The 19989-nt window shown below is 53.0% G+C and overlaps 1 protein-coding gene across 2 annotated transcripts; it reads right to left on the minus strand.

Moving 5' to 3' along the window:
* Positions 1–509: 509 nt before the first annotated feature.
* Positions 510–19900, minus strand: LHX2 (LIM homeobox 2). 2 transcript variants are annotated; one of them, XM_082616455.1, is made up of 5 exons: positions 19730–19900; positions 17988–18190; positions 16624–17027; positions 10790–10995; positions 510–1395 (listed from the first exon to the last, which is right to left on the minus strand). In XM_082616455.1, the coding sequence occupies exons 1-5, from the start codon at positions 19847–19849 to the stop codon at positions 1108–1110; spliced, it is 1221 nt and encodes a 406-aa protein (XP_082472581.1). In that variant the 5' UTR covers positions 19850–19900; the 3' UTR covers positions 510–1107. The 2 variants fall into 2 exon arrangements, with proteins under 2 accessions (XP_082472581.1, XP_082472582.1); XM_082616456.1 differs by lacking the exon at positions 510–1395 and adding an exon at positions 7969–8023.
* Positions 19901–19989: the final 89 nt, after the last annotated feature.

Raw genomic sequence — 19989 nt, forward strand, 5'->3', positions numbered from 1 at the left:
GAAATTTTGTGTCTTATATTAGGAAAACTCAAGCTTACACTGCCCTTTGGTGACAGCGTTCACTCCTCATGGGGAAAGGCCTCCCTCATTGCCTGACATACCCTTCCAGCCCAGAGAAGAGCAGAAGAGGCAGGTGTAATGACCTTTGAGCTTTGTCAAAGGATCCAGCAGGGCGTGCTTATTTAATATTTGAAAGAACACATGCATGAATGAATGGTATTTTGCTTACATGCTCCCCACTTAGCACATAGCACACGTGCTAAGATGATCTCTTGTCTGTCTCTGCCTCCACTCTAAATTCCTTAAGGGCAGGGACTGTGTCTACTTCATCTCTGGATCCCAACAAGCAGCCCAAAGTCTGGCACAAAAGAGGGTCCCCGCAAATATTATAAATATTTATAAATTATTATAAATAAATATTATAAATAGGGGAAGACCTTGGAATTGATCTCTGGGCTTCAGTAAGACTCTTAGGTCCTGTGAATTTGGCACACCCCTAAACAGCAGTGGCACCAGCTAGTTTCAGTAAGTGGTTTTATTACTGGTTAGATTTTACAAATTCTGATATTTGAACAGACTTCCACCTTAAAATTCTAAAACAACAAAGCGACTGTTGGAGGGGGTTTGATTTTTTTCCTTTTTTTTTTTTCTTTTTTAGGACTATTCAAAGTAACAAACTTTTTTTTTTTTTTTTTTTTTTTACATTTTTGCTCTGGTCATAAATATACAGAGAGAAAAAGAGGGAGGGAAAAATGAACAAGTCATCCAAAGTATGGAGATAAAACAGTATTCCTAAGGCACGTGGCAGTCTTTGAAAATACAGAAGCTCTAGCCAACTTAAATTATTTGTTGTTTTTCCTCGCTCAGTCCACAAAACTGTACAGTGACACAAATGTTGTGTTGCAGATAGATCTTCCAAGTAATTCCAGTCCACACCGCTGTGTCAGCAAGGGGCGTAGTTATTTTCTTCCTCATTTTCCAGGCGAGATCCTAAAATGTGGTTAGTTAGTTGCTCAAAGCCTCTATTTTAAAATACACTTGGAATTCAACTAAAGATAATTTCTTTTTTAAAGAAATTGTGGGGCGGGGGCGGGGGGCCGAGAATCATTAGAAAAGGTTGGTAAGAGTCGTTTGCGAGGGGCTGTGAGGCTCGTGGCCCTCCAGGTTGCCAGGCACAGAAGTTAAGACGGACGTCACAGTCGGCAGGGTGGGGCTAGTCAAGTCTGTGAGGGTGGTGGGCGTGCTGGAGGGGCTGAGCGAGGCGTTGGACAGCTCCGAGGCCGGTCCTGACGGCGTCCCCGTCTGCAGCGCCGCCTCCGTCGACTTGTCCACGCCAGTGTTTTCCTGCCGTAAAAGGTTGCGCCTGAACTTGGCCCGGGCGTTCTGAAACCAGACCTACGTGGGGGAGAGGGAAGGGCTGGTCAGAGGAAGGCGGGCAGGATGAGGAGAAGAAGGGCAGAGCATGCCCCCGGACTGTTTAACTCAGAGATGCCAATCGGTGTTCTGCCGGAATGGGGGGGGGGGCGGGGGGGCGTGTATTAAAAAGTTGGGCTGGCAATATTTTGTTTTGTATTTTTATTGTTAATACAGTAAAAATGTCCTTTCCTCAAATTGCCTGTTACTGGGTTTCCCCTTCTGTTAGAAGGTTCTCAAATATTGTAGCCACTAGCCACACGTGGCCACCCAGCACTTGAAATGTGGCTAGCCCCAAGACGGCTGGTCTATAGGTGAGAACCACATCAGATCTGAAGGAAGTAGAATATCTCGATGGTAATTTTTATTTTGATTACATGTTGAAATGACAATATATTGGACATATTGAGCCAAACAGGATACGTCCTTAAAATTAATTTTACAGGTTTCTTTTTGCTTTTTTAATGTGGCTACTGGAAAGTTTTCAATGTAAAATTACATATGTGGCTCACATAGCATTTCTATTCTGTTCTGGGAGATTCACACAAACCAAATCTCGATCATTTTTCACCATGGGTGAGAGGTTCGTTTTTTTGGCAGTCGCCTTTAAGTGGGCAAGAGATCCCACAAATTCTTGCGGGTACCATTTTTCAAGTTTTTCATGGCAAGTCTGGGAAATACCAGAACGATGTAAAGAACACACAGGCATCAGTCAATAAAGAGTTACTAAGAGGAAGAAAAAGACGCAGCTCCTAATCCCCACCGCTGTCTGCTGGAGAAGCCGCCAGCATCCTGGACCACTGGGTTTCAGGTCTCAGGGCAGAGTGGACGGAATGGGAAGAGCTGCCCCATGAAAGATTCCCTCTCCCGACCTGCCATGTCCCAGTATCCTTTACGAGGGAGGTGGGGTGGGGGGCCCAGTTACTGAGCTCGGTGTGAAAAGAATGCCCAAAAGAGAGAATAAGGGTTTGCTTTAATTTCCCTTGAGCACTGACACACGCACACATCCGCACCCACACCACTGCACACAAGCCTGTACACACGAAGCATCGATACTTATCTACACAGCACCCCCCAGCCAGTATGCCCACCCATCGAACTGCACAGAGAGATCCCGCTGTACCCCGAGGTCCTCAAAGTACTTTGGGAGAAGCCAAGAAAATCTGGGGGGAGGAGGGTTGGGGGCTGGGGCGGGAGGTTGTATCTCCCAGAGAAAAGAGCCCAAAGGGCAGGGCCCCTTCCCTTCCCTTTGCGTGAAGAAAACACTCGCCGGAAGCCTCCCGGTTAAACAGAGGGCCTTGGGGAACTGAACAGATTCTAGGGTGTCCAGCTGCATCTTTCCAGGTGCGCCTGCATCTCCTGTCTTCCCAGTGTCTCAGACAGGGATCGGAAGGGCCAGCCCTTGGCCCCACCCTCCCCTGGGGACCACCCCAGCTACAGGGGCCTGTGGCCTCAAACCCTCTTTTTGGTGGCCTGATACAACTTGGGCTCAATTAAAAAGCACAGCCTTTAGAATCCTGGAGTAAGGAGGGAGATGCAGACCCTGTGAAGTCGGGAAACAAAGCTCTCTCCCGCTGGATCTTTCCAGGAAGAAAGCACATTTTCCCTGGCCTTTGCCCAAAGCGAGCCCATCACCTCTTCTGGGGGCTTGCAAATAAGTACAGTGCTTCTAAGACCAGCCTCGATAGGCACTTCTTGTGATGGGGGCTCCTTCCCTGCCCGGCCTGCAGAAATCTACAGAGGTGGGACTCTGTGTCCGTCTGGCCCAGAGAATGACCGATGGAGAAAATGATGGAGAAAGCCCCCAGAGACCCTCAGAGAGAAGAGGCGACTTCCCCAAAGTAACACTGCAGATTGGGGATGAGGAAGCCTGGAGCTGTGACGCTTTTGCCACCGTCCTGTCCTGAGCATGTGTGGCCCTGTGAGCGTCCTGTGGGCCTGACTCCAAGTGGTAACAGGAGCGGGAAGCCCCGGGGGCAGTGCATCGCCCATCGGCCGGGGGCTCCAAGCCCTTGGGAAGGGCTGGAACAGTTAGTTGCTGGCTGTTTGCTATTTCTCTGGCGTTGCCCCTAACAGAGGTTTGTAAACAATGACACCATCCTCCACAACTGCCTTCTCTGCCTTACCGAATCTGAGGCGCTGGGAATCTGGTGGATGAAAGTCAACAACTCAACTAAAAGCCAGCTGCTGCGGGGGTTTGTGTGGAGTTTGTTTCTCACCTTAAGCCAGTCATCACCAGAATTCTCCTGGGTATTTCAAAAAAAATCCCCTCCCAAGAGGCTGTTGGGACAAGGACCTTGGCTCGTCTAAGTCATCTTTATATCCCTGGGGATACGGCAGAGGGACTGGCAAAGATTAAGTATCAGTCACATGCACTGAGTTAACAGTAATACTAACAGATAACATTTACAGACCTCTTCATGCCGGGCACCCGGCCACCCTCTAACATGCACGGTCACAGGTTATCTCCATGATAGGCCAAGCAGGGAGGTACTATCATTATCCCCACTTTATAGATTTAAAACCAGAGAGGCTTGGAGAGGCAAAGTCACTTGCCCAAGGTCACACAGAGGCCAAACTGAGATTAGGATCCAGGTTTATCTGCCATAAAAAGTCCATGCTTCCCCTACCACATGATCCAGAGTGAGTCAGTGAATGAATGAATGAATGAATGAATGAATGGATGAGTGAATAAACACAGAAGCAACTACGATGTAGTGGAAAGAGCACAGGCTGTAGCTTCCAGCTCTGGTTCTGCCACTGACCAATCAAGTGACCTCTGCTAGTCCCTTACCTCTGGGTCTGCCTCAGTTTCCCTACCTGTACAACAAGGGAGTTGGACCACACCATATGATCTCTATGGCCTCTTGGGGTGCTGACAGGCTGCGATTCTCTGGCAGCTGCAATGAGGAAGATGACCTGCTCTACCCACCCATCTTCTTAAACTGACAGCCCTCTCTCTTCGTCTCCAGGGAGTGCCTCAGTTAGGTGCCCAGGGGATCCCCAGTAGGTTCTGGGTGGAGGAGGAAGCCCCACATGGTTACATGGCTCCTCCTCAGACACCCCCTGGCCCTGAAGGCTGAGCTTTGCCTCGCAAATCCCCTTCCCAGGATTCTTTCATCAAGGAGACCAGGAGGGCCAGTGGGAAACCCACTCTGCCCCACAGATCCCCTCCAGGGCCACTAAGGAAACCAGCCAAAATACAAATGCTTCAAGACCAAAAATGTCCACTGGCAGTTTCTTTTTATGACATCAAAACCAATGGCTGCATCCAAAGCATCCGACCAGATGGGACAAGTGGAAGTCACGACACAGCCACTCCACGCAGTCGCAGAGGAAATGTCTTGTGACAAATGTTATGTGAGGAAAAAAAAGAATAACAAAATGACATCCTCTGGTATTGCAACTTCATAAAGAAAATAATAACGACGGATATTATTCACTCAGAAGGCACTGTCTAAGCAAAGTTCTAAGGATTTTACACATATGAACTCCTGTTAGTGTCTTACAAGGTCAGCACTGATATTATCATCAGGTGAGGAGACTGAGGCCCAGAGCCCAGCCAAAGATGCAGAGATGAGATGTGCATCCCAGCAAGCTGGGCCCACGCCCCTACCCACTACTTAACTTCCAAACTGCACACCTGGATTACAGGTTTCCTGTGTCTTCATATGGGTAACTTTCCCCCCTAGTTTTCTAACCTGCCTGTATGGTGGTTCTATTATTTTATAAACTTTAAAGAAAGTTTTCTTTAAAGAATAAAAAATAATGAGCAGTGGCCTGGATATCAGGACCCCTTAGTTCCAGTTCCAGGGCTACAACTACTTTGCTCTGGGGCCTTGAACAAGTCACTCCACCTCTCTGGGCTTCAGTTTCCTCTCTTCTAAATGGAGAGATTTGGGCCAAATCACCTATGAAATTCCATCCAACTTCAACCATCCGTGACTAGATCAAACACTCTGTACAGCCCTGTGCAAATGACATGCAGAACAATGCTCACTCTCCCCATTTTACAGGTGGGGAAGCTGAGGCTCAATGAACTGAAGTCCTAGTTTAAACCTCACCTCCTCAGGGAAGCCACTCCTGACCACCTCCCTCCCCAGGTCAGGTCCCCGTGTTTATGCTCTCGTTGCACCCCTATATTTTTCTATCCTAGCACTTCTTCTATTTTATTTTTGTCAAGAGTTAAATAAGGGTTCTGTGGCCAAATACACGTGGGAAATGTTGGACTAAACAAAGTTGAATCTCTTCAAGATTTCTCAATGCCTGTATTAATGCCAGTGTGCTCTGATCTCTAAGAGAAGGATGCAGTCAATCTTTGGCATTTCCCAAACTTATTTGGCCCTGGAATCATTTAAAGGTATTTTTACTATGAGATATTTCAAATATACAGAAAAATATAGAGGTCAATCTTATCACCATTTTAATTATTTATACAATACCTTGCTGGACATTGTCTCCCCTGTGGACTGTACATTCCAGCCAGGCCTGTTCACTGCCAGGGTCACCACTGAATCCTCAGTACCTCATGCCCCGCCCAGAATATGGCAGGTCAGTGTATTTGTTGAAGTGAGTGAACGGAGGAAAGCTAGTGTCCTCAGTTCTTGAGTTCTCACATAGGTTAATGATGACTAACTGGTCATCTGAAGAATGCTTTTAAACTGCTGGTTGTTAAAATGTATTTTCCTTCAAAGTCACACTGGGAACCCCTAAGGAGACGTTCACCCATCCAAATCCATCAGCTTACCAGCCCCTTCCCCAGCCTAGGGCACCTAGGCTGCCTTCCTATTCTGCCTTCCTAATCCTTCCCCAGGAAGCAAGAGAGGCAATGCAGAGGCGCATGGATGTGCTGAGCAATGCTCTCCAAGAACTGGTAAAGCTTAATGTCTTAATGGACTTTGGTCCAAGGGGCCATTCTGTCTCCCGGTCACCTTGCCCACTGGTGACAAGTGAGTACTGTGATTGTCATGCTGCTGCTGGTGGTGACAATTTTGAGCACTTTTTACGCCCCTAGGGCTTTACAACAGAATTCCTGCTTTCCTACCAAGACACGGCATCTATGACTCACTCCGCCCCCTGTCCCCCATCTGTCCTGCTGCGTTCGGCAGCTACATCCAAGGGGAGGGGGTGCTGAGAATCATAATCCCTACACTGTGCCACGTTGGAAAGAGCTGTGGCATCAGACCAATCTGGGCTTGACCCCTCCCATCACTTATTAGCTGTGAGACTCAGTGCAAGGGTTTTAGCCTCTCTGAACCTCAGTTTCCTCATCTGCAAAATGAAGATAATTAAAATTTTTAAATGTGTGAAAAAGGGGATGGTAGACTGAACCTTACTAGGTAAATGTGTATGAAATTTATATGTATTGAGTCCCTCATATATGCTTTATAAATTACACTTTATGTCATCTTATTTACTCCTTGCAACCACCTAGTGAAGCACTGTTATCATCCTCATTTTAGAGCTGAAGCTCAGAGAGGTTAAGTCACTTGCTCATGACCATTCAGAGAGTAAGTGGGAGGGCTGAGTCTGGACCTCGTATCAGCTCCAAATTCCAGCAGGGATACTGCATCCCGGGTCTGCCATGTTGATGCTTATGCATTACAGATTCAGTAACAGCCTAGAATCCCTAGACACACACACACACACACAGATACAGACACACACACACAGACACAGACACATACACACAGAGACACACACACACACACACCCTACATCATCCACTTCTGGGAACACAGCCTCAACCTCAACCTGCCCCGCCCTGCAGACTCTCTCCGCAGGGTCAAGGTGGACCACAACCTGCAGGGGGCACCCAAGGCCTAGCACAATTAAGCTTATGTAGCCAGTGATGAGAAGCCATTTCCTGGTCACCTACTTTGTCTACTTTGTACCAGCAGGCACCACGCTGGAGCCTTCCCATTCATTGTCTCAATCCTCAGGAATCCTCAAGGTACAAACTATTATTATCTCCACTTCAAAGACAAGTAATTGGGCTCTGAGAGGAGAAGTTAAAGTGCCCAAATCACATTGTTGTTATGTCAGAAAGGACTTTAATCTATATGTTAGCTTCCAAAGCCACACCACCAGCTGCCTCGCCCCAAACTGCCCCCATCCCATCTCCCCCAGCTGGCCCATAAGTAGTCAGAACACCTGGGAGAGAGCCCCACCCTGCCAATGCCTGGCTCCTGTGTCCTCAAGTAAATCACTTCATCTCACTAGTTGTTAAGCTTCTCATCTGTAAAATGGGCAGGAAAATATTAAGGTAAGGAAGATGAGTGGCTGGAAGGACAATGCTTTGCAAACTGCTGCATAATCTTGAGCTGCTGTGCTGTTAGGGAATACTAAGCATTTGTGCAGGAGATTGGGAGGTCTGGGAGGAGGGAGAACAGGGGTCTGATGTGTCCTGTGGGTATGACTGCCCTCACCCCAACAACGTACAGGCCATAAATGATACTCACACTCAGAGGCTGTCACTGCTGGGTTGGCTTAGAGGAGAAAGAGCAATGCCCACTGATCAGACATGCCTGGATTTGGATCCAGTTCTGCTACTTACCAGCAAAGTGTGACTTGGGGCAAGCGGAAATCATTTGGGCCTCATTGTTCTCATCTGTACAGTGGAGGAGAAGGGATCATGATGCCTGATAGTGAGGACTCAATGAGCAAATGTACTTCATGAGTCTTTCAACACATAGTAGACACATAGTGGAGCACTCAAACATTTATTGATTAGTGCTTCTATCAGTGATTCTCTCTCTCAACTAGTCCCATGCCCTGCCTTTTCTGAGTCCCCATGGTGGAGAGGGCATGCAGGTGTGAACAGTCCTGGCTCAGGATTCTAGGGGAGGAAGGGCAAGTCTAGACCCAGGTCACACAGATGAACCCTTCCTCACACACAGGGTAGGTAGTTGGTCTCTCACCGGGTCTCCCATAGAGACTCCCTCCCGACTGATCACACTATGGGGAAACTGATTGTGGGTCTGTCTCGACACCTAATAGGCGAATTTCTTCAGGGCCAGGACTGTGGTTCATTCACCTCTGTGTCCCCAGGGCCTGGTGCCAATAGCTATTTGGTCAGATGAAAGAATGAGAGATAACTATGCTGGAAATCCAATGTGTTCCTAAATCAAGCTTCCGGCCTTACCAAGGCCAGCAGAGATCGGCTCCCCACTCCAGATTCAGACCCAACCATGGACATTTACCCTTTATTTCACTTAATCTGGATAATTGGCGAGGTATGTGCCCTAATGGTGCCCATTTTACAGATGAGAAAGCTATGGCTCAGAGAGGGTAACTAATTTGTGCAAGACTCACTGCCGGTGAGTAGACGGGCAGAACGGAACCCAGCTCTGCCTGACTTCAAGCCCCTGTTCCTGCCCCTGCCTGCTCTTAGGGCTTTTTTCACGGATCCCTCTCCCCCCACCAACTCACCATAAGGGCATCTAGAGAGAGGAAGGACTAGTAACCAGAGAAAAGGCGGCAACCACAGATCCTCCGTCCAAATTCGCCCAGGGCTGAGGTACAGAGGGGGCGCCAAGGAGAGTCGCCCGACCTAATCCCCAAAAAGAAAAGTCGGAGGAAAACGGACCAGCGGGATCTGAGACCCCAACGGGCTGCCTCTTTTCGAGCCCTGGTCAGAGGGACCTTGGGCAAAACGGATCCCAAAAGGAGGGGCGGGGCCCGCGCGGAGCTCCAGGACGGGGGGCGGGCCCAGAAAGGCGCATCGGTGTCTCATTGGCGGGCCCTCAGCTCCCTCCGCTACGTCACTGAACCCGCGCCAGACCAAGCTGCGCCAGCCCCGTCGCGGTGTGCCTGCCTGGCAGCCTGGCCCAGCCGGCCTGGGGGCCCGGACTCCAGGCTTCCCGGAGATCTGCGGACCCTCGCCCGCATCACAGTCCCATCCCGCCACCGCTGTCACCTCCAAAATGCTTTCTTAAAAGTTCTAACAGACTCGCAAGAAAACTTAGGGTGGCTTCACAGCCTTCGGTGTCGTCACCATCACCCTCACCCACTCGGTGTCGCCACCCACCCCCGGGCCCTCAGTCCTCAAAGACTTGGGGCTAGGGGGTCGGTCGGACTGGCCTGCACTCAAATCCCAGCACCACTCCTCCTGCTGTGGGACCATAGTCAACTCACTTCATCTCTCGATTTTCTTACCCAGAAATGTGCATTGTTATCCCTACAGTCACACGTTCTGAGGAATAAATCGGTTAAACTAGCTATAAAGAGAGATATTCTCCCACCTTATCATTGTACAGATGGGGAATCTGAAGTCCAGCCACCAGAATAATTGTTTATACTAGTTAATATCAGTTAACTGATTAATCTAGTTAATGTTATGCTAGCTACCATCCACTGAGCGGTTGTCAGCTACCGTGATGGGCACTTACATTATCTCAATTGCTCCTCCAATAAGCCTTCAGTGTAATTTCTTGTGCCCATTTCACATATAAGGAAACTGAGGCTCAGAGGAGTTAGGTGACTTGCCCAGGACCATGAAACGAGTAAGAGGAGGAGCTGAAGATTTAAAAAGTGGTGACCCAAGGCTCTGCCACAAGTCTGGGTCATACAGGCAGCTGCGATGCCTGTATCCCCAAATGGGGTTCTTAACATTTTGGGGGTGGTGGACAGACCCTTAGGGAATCTGGTGAAAGCTCTGGATCCTCTCTATCAAGAAAGCACCCTCACATACAAGTGCAATGCTGCTCGTTTTCAGAGGCACCCATCTACTTCCACCCAGGGGATCTGCCGTAATCCCTCTCCCTTACAAACCTTGCTTCTGGGAGAGTCTGAGAAGCAACAAAGAAACAGAAGGTAAATCTAGAGAGAGACAGGAAAAAAGAGTGAGAGAGAGAGAGAGAGAGAGAGAGAGAAACTAGAGAGAGCAAGTGAGGAGCAAGAAGCAGAAGGAGCAAACGGCTAACAGCAGGGGCCTTGGATGGGCATCCCGGTTTAAGGGGCCAAGGTTGCCAGTGGGGGGTGAGGGGAAGCTCTGGTCTAACTGAAATGCTTGAACCTTTTACAACATGAACATATTTGAGTGTCACTTGGGTAATAAATAGCAACTAAGAATTGCTTACAAGAAAGAAAAGAGACTGAGTGTGTAGACAAAGAGGACAGAGGGACACACAGACACAAAACAGAAACCCTGAGGGACAAAACTTGAAGGAGAGAAGACAAAGTTAGAATGGAAAAAAAAAAAAGATTGAAATACAGCTAGAGATAGACTGAAGAGATGGAGAAAGAGAACAGAGAAAGATAAAGAGATAGGCGGACGTAGAGCGGAAGGTCCTTCCAAGGCCCACGGCCATTGTGGGATTCCACCCCAGGTCCTGACGCCACAGATGCCCCCACCCCTAGCCCCGGCCCGGCTGACCTGGAGGACCCGCTTGGTGAGGCCCGTCTTTTGCGCGAGCTGCTTCAAGTCCTTGGCGTCGGGGTTGTGGTTAATGGCAAAGTAAGACTTCATGGTCCGAAGCTGGTGGTGCTTGAAGGAGGTGCGCATGCGCTTCGTCTTCTGGCTGCTCGGGTACGGCTGGTCACGGTCCAGGTGCTCCGCATCGTTCTCGTTGCAGCTCAGGGCTGGGGAGGGAACGCAGAGGCAGCAGGTGAACTTCCTGGCCCGGACCCCCACAACACTGCCAAGTCCACACCCACCCCACGCTTCGCCAAATGTTTCTAGCCTCAGGACCACACGGCGGGTGCCGCACCCCGCTGAGATGGAGATATTATCCCATGTTATAGATTTATAGGGGAGTTTGAGGTTGAGAGAGCCATCTGCCCAGGGTCACTCAGCTAGGAAATGCTGGATTCAAACCCAGCTCTAGGAGAATCCAAAAACCATTCTGAGCCATCATGTTACAATAATAATAGTAACAATAACGACAGCTACAACTTGTCAATGACATTCACCTCCACAGGAGGTGCTAAAGGGCTTTACATGCACATTTTCATCCTCAAAACAACCCTCTGAGCCAAGCATCATTTCCCCCTTTTTACAGATATTGAAACTGAGGCTCCGAAAGGGAAGTCACTTGACTGCAGACGAAGGCCCATGATCTTTCCGTTTCTCCCTGCACTCCCTAAGGAGGAATGCAGTCTCCAGTCTCCCCTGCCCCTTCCCCCCACACAGTGTCTGGGGCAGGCACCTGCAAGTCACAGACTTCAACTCACTTTCCATACACCCCACTCACTTTCATTTCTCCCTCATCAGTTCCTGCAACCAAAGGTACTGCACGATCCCTTAGCCCCGGGCCGCAGGCACTGGGTCGAAGGTTGGAAACTGTATTTTGTAGCTTAATCCTCACCACTGCCCTATGAGGCAGTTGTTTCCCAGTTTGACAAATGAGGTGAATGAGGCAGGGAGGTTAAGCGATCTTTGGAAATCTCATGGAGTGGCAGAGTTCTAACCAAAAGGGAAGGAAGCTGGAGGAAGAAATTAACATGTATGCCACACCCTGGGCATGCCTTTGGCTCTACATACATGGGGGGAGGGGGGCTTCACTACTGCTCCAAGAGGTGGCTACTGCTATTCACCCCATTTTAGAGATGAGGAAACTAATGCTAAGGGAAATAAAGCCACACCATTGGTTATGGCTGAACCTAGATTCAACACTGCAGTGCTTGCCTCCTTGTTGTTTCTTTCCCCTACACCACAAAGGCAGGCAAAGATGAAGCATGACTCTTTGGGGAGCCCGTCCCCATCCAGAAGGGGCCCAGCTGGGCCTGCCAATGCCTGGAAGGTACCGGGGTCGGGGACAGGGATGGAAAACTTGGGCCTCAGAAAGTTGCTTAGCAACCTGGTGGCTGATGGGGACACGCAGGACCCCTCTCCAAGATCCTCTCAATACATCCTCAGCCATCCCACACATAAGGTCTTACTTTGGGGAATGCCTCATAGGAGATTAATTCATTCCTCCTAAAGTGGGCAACTGGGAATATATCTCCTGTCTCATCACATGCCCATAATAGAGCTGCAGATTTAGCAAATAAAAATACAGATTGTCCAGTTAAATTTGAATTTCAGATAAACAATAAAATATTTTTTAGTATGATGTCTCAAATATTGCATGGGACATACCTATACTGAAAACTGAGTTGTTGTTTGCCTAAAATTCAAATATTGCATGGTATACACTCATACTAAAAAATTATTCATTGTTTATTTAAAATTCGAATGTTGTATGGGATACACTTACACTAAAAAAATTCACTTGTCGTTTGCCCAAAATTCAAATTTAACTGGGAGTCCTGCATTTTATCTGGCAATACTACCTCAGAAGTACTCCTGCTCTCCCGGTGACCTACTCCTCCCCTGTCCAAGTGAGGCGTGGTCCCTTGCAGAAAAAATTCACAAGATGCTGGTCTTGTCCCTAACCTAGGAGTTGTCAGCAAGTGGCTACACCTCCGAAGGGTTCCTCCCATAGGCACCCAGGCACCCAAGTCCTCCAGCCGGGCTACTCCCACTGAGAGTGCTCAGAGTGAAGAACGGGGATCCAGCAATTTAAAGGGGATCACAGAATGACTCCAAATGGGATCCATGGAAACTGCCCTGCCCCCGCTGTGGGGAGCAACCCTCTTCTTGCCCCTAGTCCCCAGCTCCACAGGAGGCGGGGGCAGGCCTCCCCACAGGGGATCTCTGGGCCCATTCCTCCGCCCAGCCCCTGCCTGGGCCTTGCTGCTGCTAATGAGCTCCATGGGGACCCTGGCGCCCCACGAACCCAAGGGAAGTGCCCTGAGTGAGGCCTAGATGGGGGGAGGTGGTTGGGGGAGGGAGAAAGAAAGGGCAGAGAAAGGAAAGAAAGGGACAGATGTAGAAAGACAGAGAGAATGGAGAGAAAAGGAGAGATGGTAGGGAGGGAAAATGGACAGAGCCAGGAAAAAAAAGAAAAGAGGCAGAGGAAAGGAAAGCAGTGGATACGGAGAGAACCAGAGAGAGACAGCTACAAAGACAGAAAGAAACCAGGAGAGACACAGAGAGAGCCTGAGGGGACAGCAAGGCCCGGAAAGAGTAGGGATGTTGTGTGGTGGAGGGTCCAGGCCAAGGAACTGAATCTCAGGTCTCAGGGAGACTGGGTCTCTGCGGGGTGGCTTTTTCGAAGCTGTTACAGGCTGGGGAGTGGTGAAAAGGGGAAAGGGGGAAAAGGAGAGGAGGGCAGAAAAGGAGTCGGCCCAAGGCAGGGAGGCCGAGGCCGGCCAGTGGCTGGGGCAGGGGGCTGCGCTGGGGGCAAAGAGGCTGTTGAGCCCAGATTTGGTCGGTGCCCCAGGCCCTGCACTCTTGCCCCCAGCTCCCCAGACGGATCGCAGTTCCCCAGGATCGGGTCCGGGGAGGAGTAAGGGGATGAGGGGAGGGGGAGGACCAAGCTTTCTCTCTCCTTTTTTTTTTTTTTCCTCTCAATTAGGCCGATTCAATGGAGCTAAAGAGCTCGTAAAATCATGAATAATTTACTCGTGATCTGTTATTAACCCATCGGGTTTCGAGCTCTTGTCGCTGGGACTGAACCTGTAATCAAATCTGACTTCGCCTCATTTTACTAAAGACTAGATTGTAGGTTCAATTGTCTAAATAATGGATTGGAATCAAATCAGTAATTACGCCGCCAGGCACACACACACACAGAAAGCTGGGGCTGGGGGAGGCCCGGGCATCCGGCCGGTCCGCGCGGGACTCCCGTGGCCGCGGCGCGCAAACCCGGACGCAAAGCGTGCGGCCCGGGCCCCTCACGGGCTCCGGCAGCCTTGTCCGCGACCCCGGCCGGCGAGCAGCCACGCTCTGGGGTGGGGTAGGTTTCAGTTCCGCCTCTGGGACGTGGGCTACGCTCTCGGACCAGAGGGGCAGCCAGAGGAGGACCGCCGCGGCCATCGCCCCGGAAGGACTTTCCGACCCTGCGGCCCCGCCGCTCTGACTGCCCTTCCCTAAGCGAAGGGCCGGGCGCACCGACGGCGCCCCCTCGCCACTCTGCCCGAGCTCACCGCGCTGTAGTGAGGTGCCGCCGCTCCTCCACCGGACTGTCCCCCACAGCGATGGGCTTTGCAGGGGGTCCGTGTGGCTGGGCCCCTGGGTGCGGGACACTCACACAAACAAGCTCGAGTCCTCAGAGTCAGAATCACGCACACACGCACACACACACTTGCCCGGACACACCTCCGAAATCTCACCCTCCACGGGGCCCTCTTTCCAGTCCCAGCGGCCCCGCGGCCCACACTGCGGCCATTTCTCTCCTGCCAGCGCCGGGAGGGGAGGGCGGGGGCCAGCAGCCAGACCGGGGGAGGCCTGGCCGGGCGGGAGCGGCCAGGGAGGCTCCCCCTTTTCCCAACCTAGTCCCGGGAGCCCCGAGTAAGCGAGCCGTAAAGCCACCGGCGGCACGCAGTGCGCGGTTAAGCCCGGGCCAAGGCCAGAGACGTGAGCGTCGGGAGAGAAAGAGACAGGAACAGAGAAACGGGAGACGCACGCAGAGAGAGAAAGTGGCGCCTAGAGAGCCGAAAGGAAAAAAAAGGAATCAGGACCAAAAAGATGACGAGATGGCATGCGTGGGGAAGTCTCGTAGAGGTGCCAGCTCCTCTGAAACTCAGCCTCCAGCCACATCTTGCTCGGTGCGGCGCGGCCTCGCCAGGGAAGGCGGCGGAGCAGCAAAAAGCACAAATACACCTCGGTACCTCCTACCTTTCAGTTGCAAACCCGGTTGCGAACCTGTCTGCCCAGGACCCGCTCCCAACCACCACGCGCCCTGTGGCCCAGCCGGCCTGCTGCTTCCTACTGGAGGCCGAACCCACTTGATAAACAGACCGGCTTTGTTTGGGGGGACCTGATCGGGACTCAGTGTGGTCTATTCAGGGTGGTGGGTGACGAGGGATGGAAGTTTTGGAGAGCCGCATCTCTGGTAGAGCCTTCAACAAATATTAAATCCGCCTCGCAGACCTGGCCGCAGCCCCCTCACCATTTACCAGACTGGGGGCTGTATTTTCCTCCCAGCTCCGCACACCAAGACACACATGCCCCACGATCACCCAACAAGCAACTTCGTTGGAGCGAACAGGGGATCCCCGCCCGCCTCCCATCCCACCCCCCCGCCCCCTGCCCCGAGCCAGCTCAGATTTTTAAAGATCGAAATAATCCTGACTTCTTCCCCACCACAGCCCTCTCCGCACAGTTCAGGGTTTTTGTTTTGTTTTGTTTCCACTTGTGCATTAGACTAAGGGGAAAAGGAGGAAGAAAACAAAGTCTCCAAATCCAATTCTGTCGCAGACGAAATAAAGAAAGTAATTGCAAATAAACTCTATCAAGTTCAGAAGCCCAGGGAGTCATAAACCTTTCCCGGCCGTGCAGACTTCGGGCAGATGTTAATGGTTCAATTTGCCGGGCCTCAGAACCCCCGCAGCTGTCCTGAGCGCGGAGGGACGCGGGAGGGGGCAGAGCCTCTCCCGGAACAACCCGGGGTTCAAAGATGCCGGAAATGCGAAACAAGCCCTCCACCCTACCCCGGCGCAAGGCCAGGCCTAATGGGTCCCAAGCCGGGGCGCCGGCTTTAGAGGGTCGCGGCTCTCACCCCAGCGCCCCGCTGTCACCCGGAACTCGGAGGAAGAACCCCGGGGGGGAAACCAAGACCTGGCGGAGCAGGAGGATCGGGTGGGACACTACGACCCGCTTTTTCTCAAAGGCTTCTGGGCCCAAGTTTCCCGAGCCTGCCGCACTCAGGACACTTCGCATGACCCCGGCCGCAGGCCAGGCCAGGCCAAGCTCGGTGCCCGAGGCCACAGCCAGTCCTTTCTCTTGGGACCCCCGCCGCTCTGCTTCGCTCATCCATCGCCCCAGATCCTCTCCCTCAGCCACGCCAACCTAGAGCCTGTTTGGTGTCGGCTCTGCCTTGTTTTCTCTATCCTTGCACTTTCTGCACAGCAAAGTGGGTAAAAGGCCCAAACCAAAAAGCTGCTTCTAAAAAATTTCTCAGCGACGTGGTCCTGCACCCAGAGCATCAAGACCATTAATGCACCCTCTCCTCCCGCTCCAGCCGAGGGCGCAAGGGCTCGTGCCCAGGCAGCTAATGTCCCTTCTGCCAGGTCGTCCGGTGGGCCTGGGGAAGCTAAAGGCTGGAGTACCCAGAGTGCTGTAAGTACACATGTATAAGACACTGAAATTCACTCGGCTCTTGGCCACTGACGCAGTGCACTTTCCCTCAACCAGTTGGGGCGCTCGGGGCGCCTCGCACTCACCAGCGTTGTAGGCCGCCAGGTCCGCCCCGGGCCCGGGGCTCTTGCGCTTCCTTGGCCTTCCCTTCTGCACCGTGCCCACGCCATTGTAGTAGGGAAGACCCAGAGGGTTGGCCCCGGCTGCACCCAACCCCGCGCTCTTGGCCGCGGCAGCTGCCGCCGCTGCGGCTGCCACATCCGCGTGGTTGAAGTGCGCGGTGTACTCGCCCTGCAGCAGCGCCTCGAAGTGCAAGCGGCAGTAGACCAGGCTGTCCTTCATGCCGAAGTGGTCTCCCGTGGTCAGCATCTTGTTACACGTAGTGCACGTGAAGCAGTTGAGGTGATAAACCAAGTCCCGAGCTCGCATCACCATCTCCGAGGCCGAGATGCCTAGGTGGCAGCGGGCGCAGCGCTGCACAGAGAACCGCCTGTAGGGACCATCGAGGGAGGGACTGTGGGGACACACGGTTGGGTACCCCCCCCCATATCCCTCCTCCAAGTGCCACTGCTGCCACTGGCGGAACTCCACTCCTCAAGACTGGCAACCAGGTCTTAACTTGGAGGATGGGGGGAAGATGGAACTAGATTTTGGCCCAGGTCTGGTCCTACCCTGAAATATAGTTTCCCTTAACCATTTTCATGCCTAGAAAGACTTTACCCAGAGTCTGAGCAAGCCCTAGGAAAGCCTTTGCTCGGGAGTAAGGGGAACTTCCCAGTTACCCCTTCCTCAACCTCTAATCCTGCCCTCCACAGCAGTGCCTGGGCATCCTACAGACGTTTGTAATTTGTAAGAAACAGAGATGGGGAGAGAGAGAGAGACAGACAGAGAGAAAGGGAGAGGAAGAAAGAAAGAAAGAGGGAGAGAGAATAAGCAGACCTAACCCTAAACCCAGAGAGGAGAACCAAGGAACCTGGAGTCTGTTAGTGATTCCCGTTCTTCAGTCCTGGCCAGCTTTCACTCCCATCTCCAGGAAAGACCCGGAAATGCACCCAATCCAATCCCCCAGCTCTCCCTCCAACTTTGTTCCACACCAGCCTAGACTGCCTGGGTTTGGGTGGGGGGTGCCTGTTTCTGTTCCCTCTAGTTGACCCAAGAAACTTCAAAGGGAGAGGGTGCAAGGACCCCCAACCCGAGCTTATTTTTGGTCTAAGCTAAGAAGAGGACACTTTCTGCTTTTCTCTGGGTCCCTACGCTCCGCAGATCTTTCCAAGATTTCCCTCAAACTGCTGTTTAAAAAGGATGTCATCCAATTTGTACTGGCTTGGAGAAGGGAGGACCTAGGTAGGGAACCCTCCCTTGGGACTGGAGGGAAGGCAACCGGAGAAGATTGCATCTGAGATGAGGGGTCCTGGGTGCCCAGGGCAGTGGGTCCCAAGGTGGGGGCTACCTGTAGTAGTCTTCCTTGCAGTAGATGCTTCCATCTTTGCTGAAGCACGTGAGCTCCGACTCCAGGTTGAGCTTGCACTCGCAGCACTTGAGGCAGCGCATGTGCCACTGTTTGTCCACCGCCAGCAGGTAGTAGCGGTCGGAGATCTTGCCCCCGCAGCCGGCGCAGAGCGCAGCGCGGTCACTGCTGATGGACGGCATGGTCTGCGGAGGGAGGGAGGCGCGAGTCCGCAGCGCCTGCGTCAGCCTGCGACCCCGCCGCCACGCCACGGGGAGCCGGGCACCCGCAGCTCCCTCCGAGGCCCCAGCTAGCCCTAAACATGGGGGTGGGGGGGTGGGGGTGCCTGCCAGGGTGTGCGGTGCTCTTCCTGCACCCCAAAAGACCTACATCCAGGGGGCTCAGGACCCAGGCCCGCCCATGCAGCCCAAGCCGGCCACAGGCCCAGGACCGGCTGCCGGCCTGGACAGATCTTCCTCCTTGCTTCTCCCCCTTCCTGTCCCCTCTGCTCTTTTCCCAGAAAGGCTCATGCTGTGTTTGGGGACTGGGGGCAGCAGTGGCTACTTCAGCCAAGCCCTCCAAAAGCTTCCCCCAAACTGTTTCTTAAAGGAGCCACTCTGCTGGGTCCCAGGAAAAGGGGTAAGATGACCATTAAAAGTCACCCTCCACACAGACTCCTCTCCGGAGACTCGGTGGAGTTCCTGGCCCCTAATCCCAGTGATCTCTGGATCCTTAAGCCGAAGGTTCAGGCCAGGGCAAATCGCGGGGCAACCTCTGCCCCTCCACCACCTCTGCCACATTGTCTGGGGCCCTCTTGGGTCCTGGGAGATGGTGAGTGGGGTGCATGGGCACCCTCAAAGTCTCTGAGTGCAGGATAGGCCCAATCCAAATCCTCTCCTAACCAAACTGACAGGCTGAGAGGGTTTAACTGGGGAAGAAGAGCTCAGAAGCAGAGGCACTGGGGCTGCTGCTCTTGCTTTCCAAGCAGAGAAGCTTCGCTCATGCTCCCCACCTCGTTGGTCTCTAAAGGTCACTTCTGGGCCCGGCTTGGGCAGCGTCTGCTCATCAGGCCCCCAGGGAGGTCTGAGGCAAGGCACTGGCTATTTGGGGCTGGGCTGGTGGCGCCAGGTATGGAGATCCGAATGGACTCTCCTTCCACAAGAACCAGGCCAGAGCCTGAACTCCCGGCCCTAACCGAGCCAAGTCGGGCCAGCCAGGAGGCCCAAGATGCGAGCAACGAAAAGCGCTAGTCTAGAAGACTTCGACCCCTGAAATTGCGCTGGGACGGGAACCCCGATTGCCAGGAGGCGGGGAGAGGCCCAAGTCGGCTGGAGCCCCAGTGCTGCCGATTTGTTCGCCTTCCCCGCGCCGCAGGCGGCGCCGCCAGCAGCCAGAGCCGAGTGGTGGAGGAGAGCGCAGGGCTGGCGACCAAAGAGCCCGTTGAAGTGAGAAGAGAGCCATCGGGCCGCGGGTAGGACTTCGCTCCCACTTCGGGAGAAATGCTCTCTTCCACCCTCAGCGTCTGAAATTTCGATTTCAACCTTGTTTCCCTCCTCCGCCAGCAGCCGGGTTTCCCCTGAGCCGGGAGCTACGGGCCTTGCATCCTGTCCGCGGAGCCCCAGCGTCCAGTCCCGTGCGGCACGAAGGACGCTCCCCAAATTGCCCCCAAACTTAGGAGAGCAGAGGAGCAGACCGAGCCGGTCCCGTCCCAGCTTTTGGCCCCGACCCCGCAGCTGTGCGCCTACCGTCTCCGTGTCGCCGCGGTCGATGGCGGAGCTGATGGCGGGAGCCTCGCTCTTGGCCCTGCGGTCCATCTCGTCGATGACCCCGTGCACCTCGGGGCCCGACAGACTGTGGAACAGCATCGCGGCGGGACCGGCGGGGCCGGGGGCGCGGCTCCTCCGCGGGAGGGCTTGCCCCCCGCCTCAGCTGCCTGGCGCTCCCCGCGCTAACGGGCCCGGTGCATAGCCACCGCGGCCCCGGCCCCGCCCGAGCTCGGCTGTGC

Source organism: Mesoplodon mirus (assembly GCF_964341445.2).
Source record: "Mesoplodon mirus genome assembly, chromosome: 1".
In the NCBI taxonomy this organism is placed as follows: Eukaryota; Metazoa; Chordata; class Mammalia; order Artiodactyla; family Ziphiidae; genus Mesoplodon; species Mesoplodon mirus.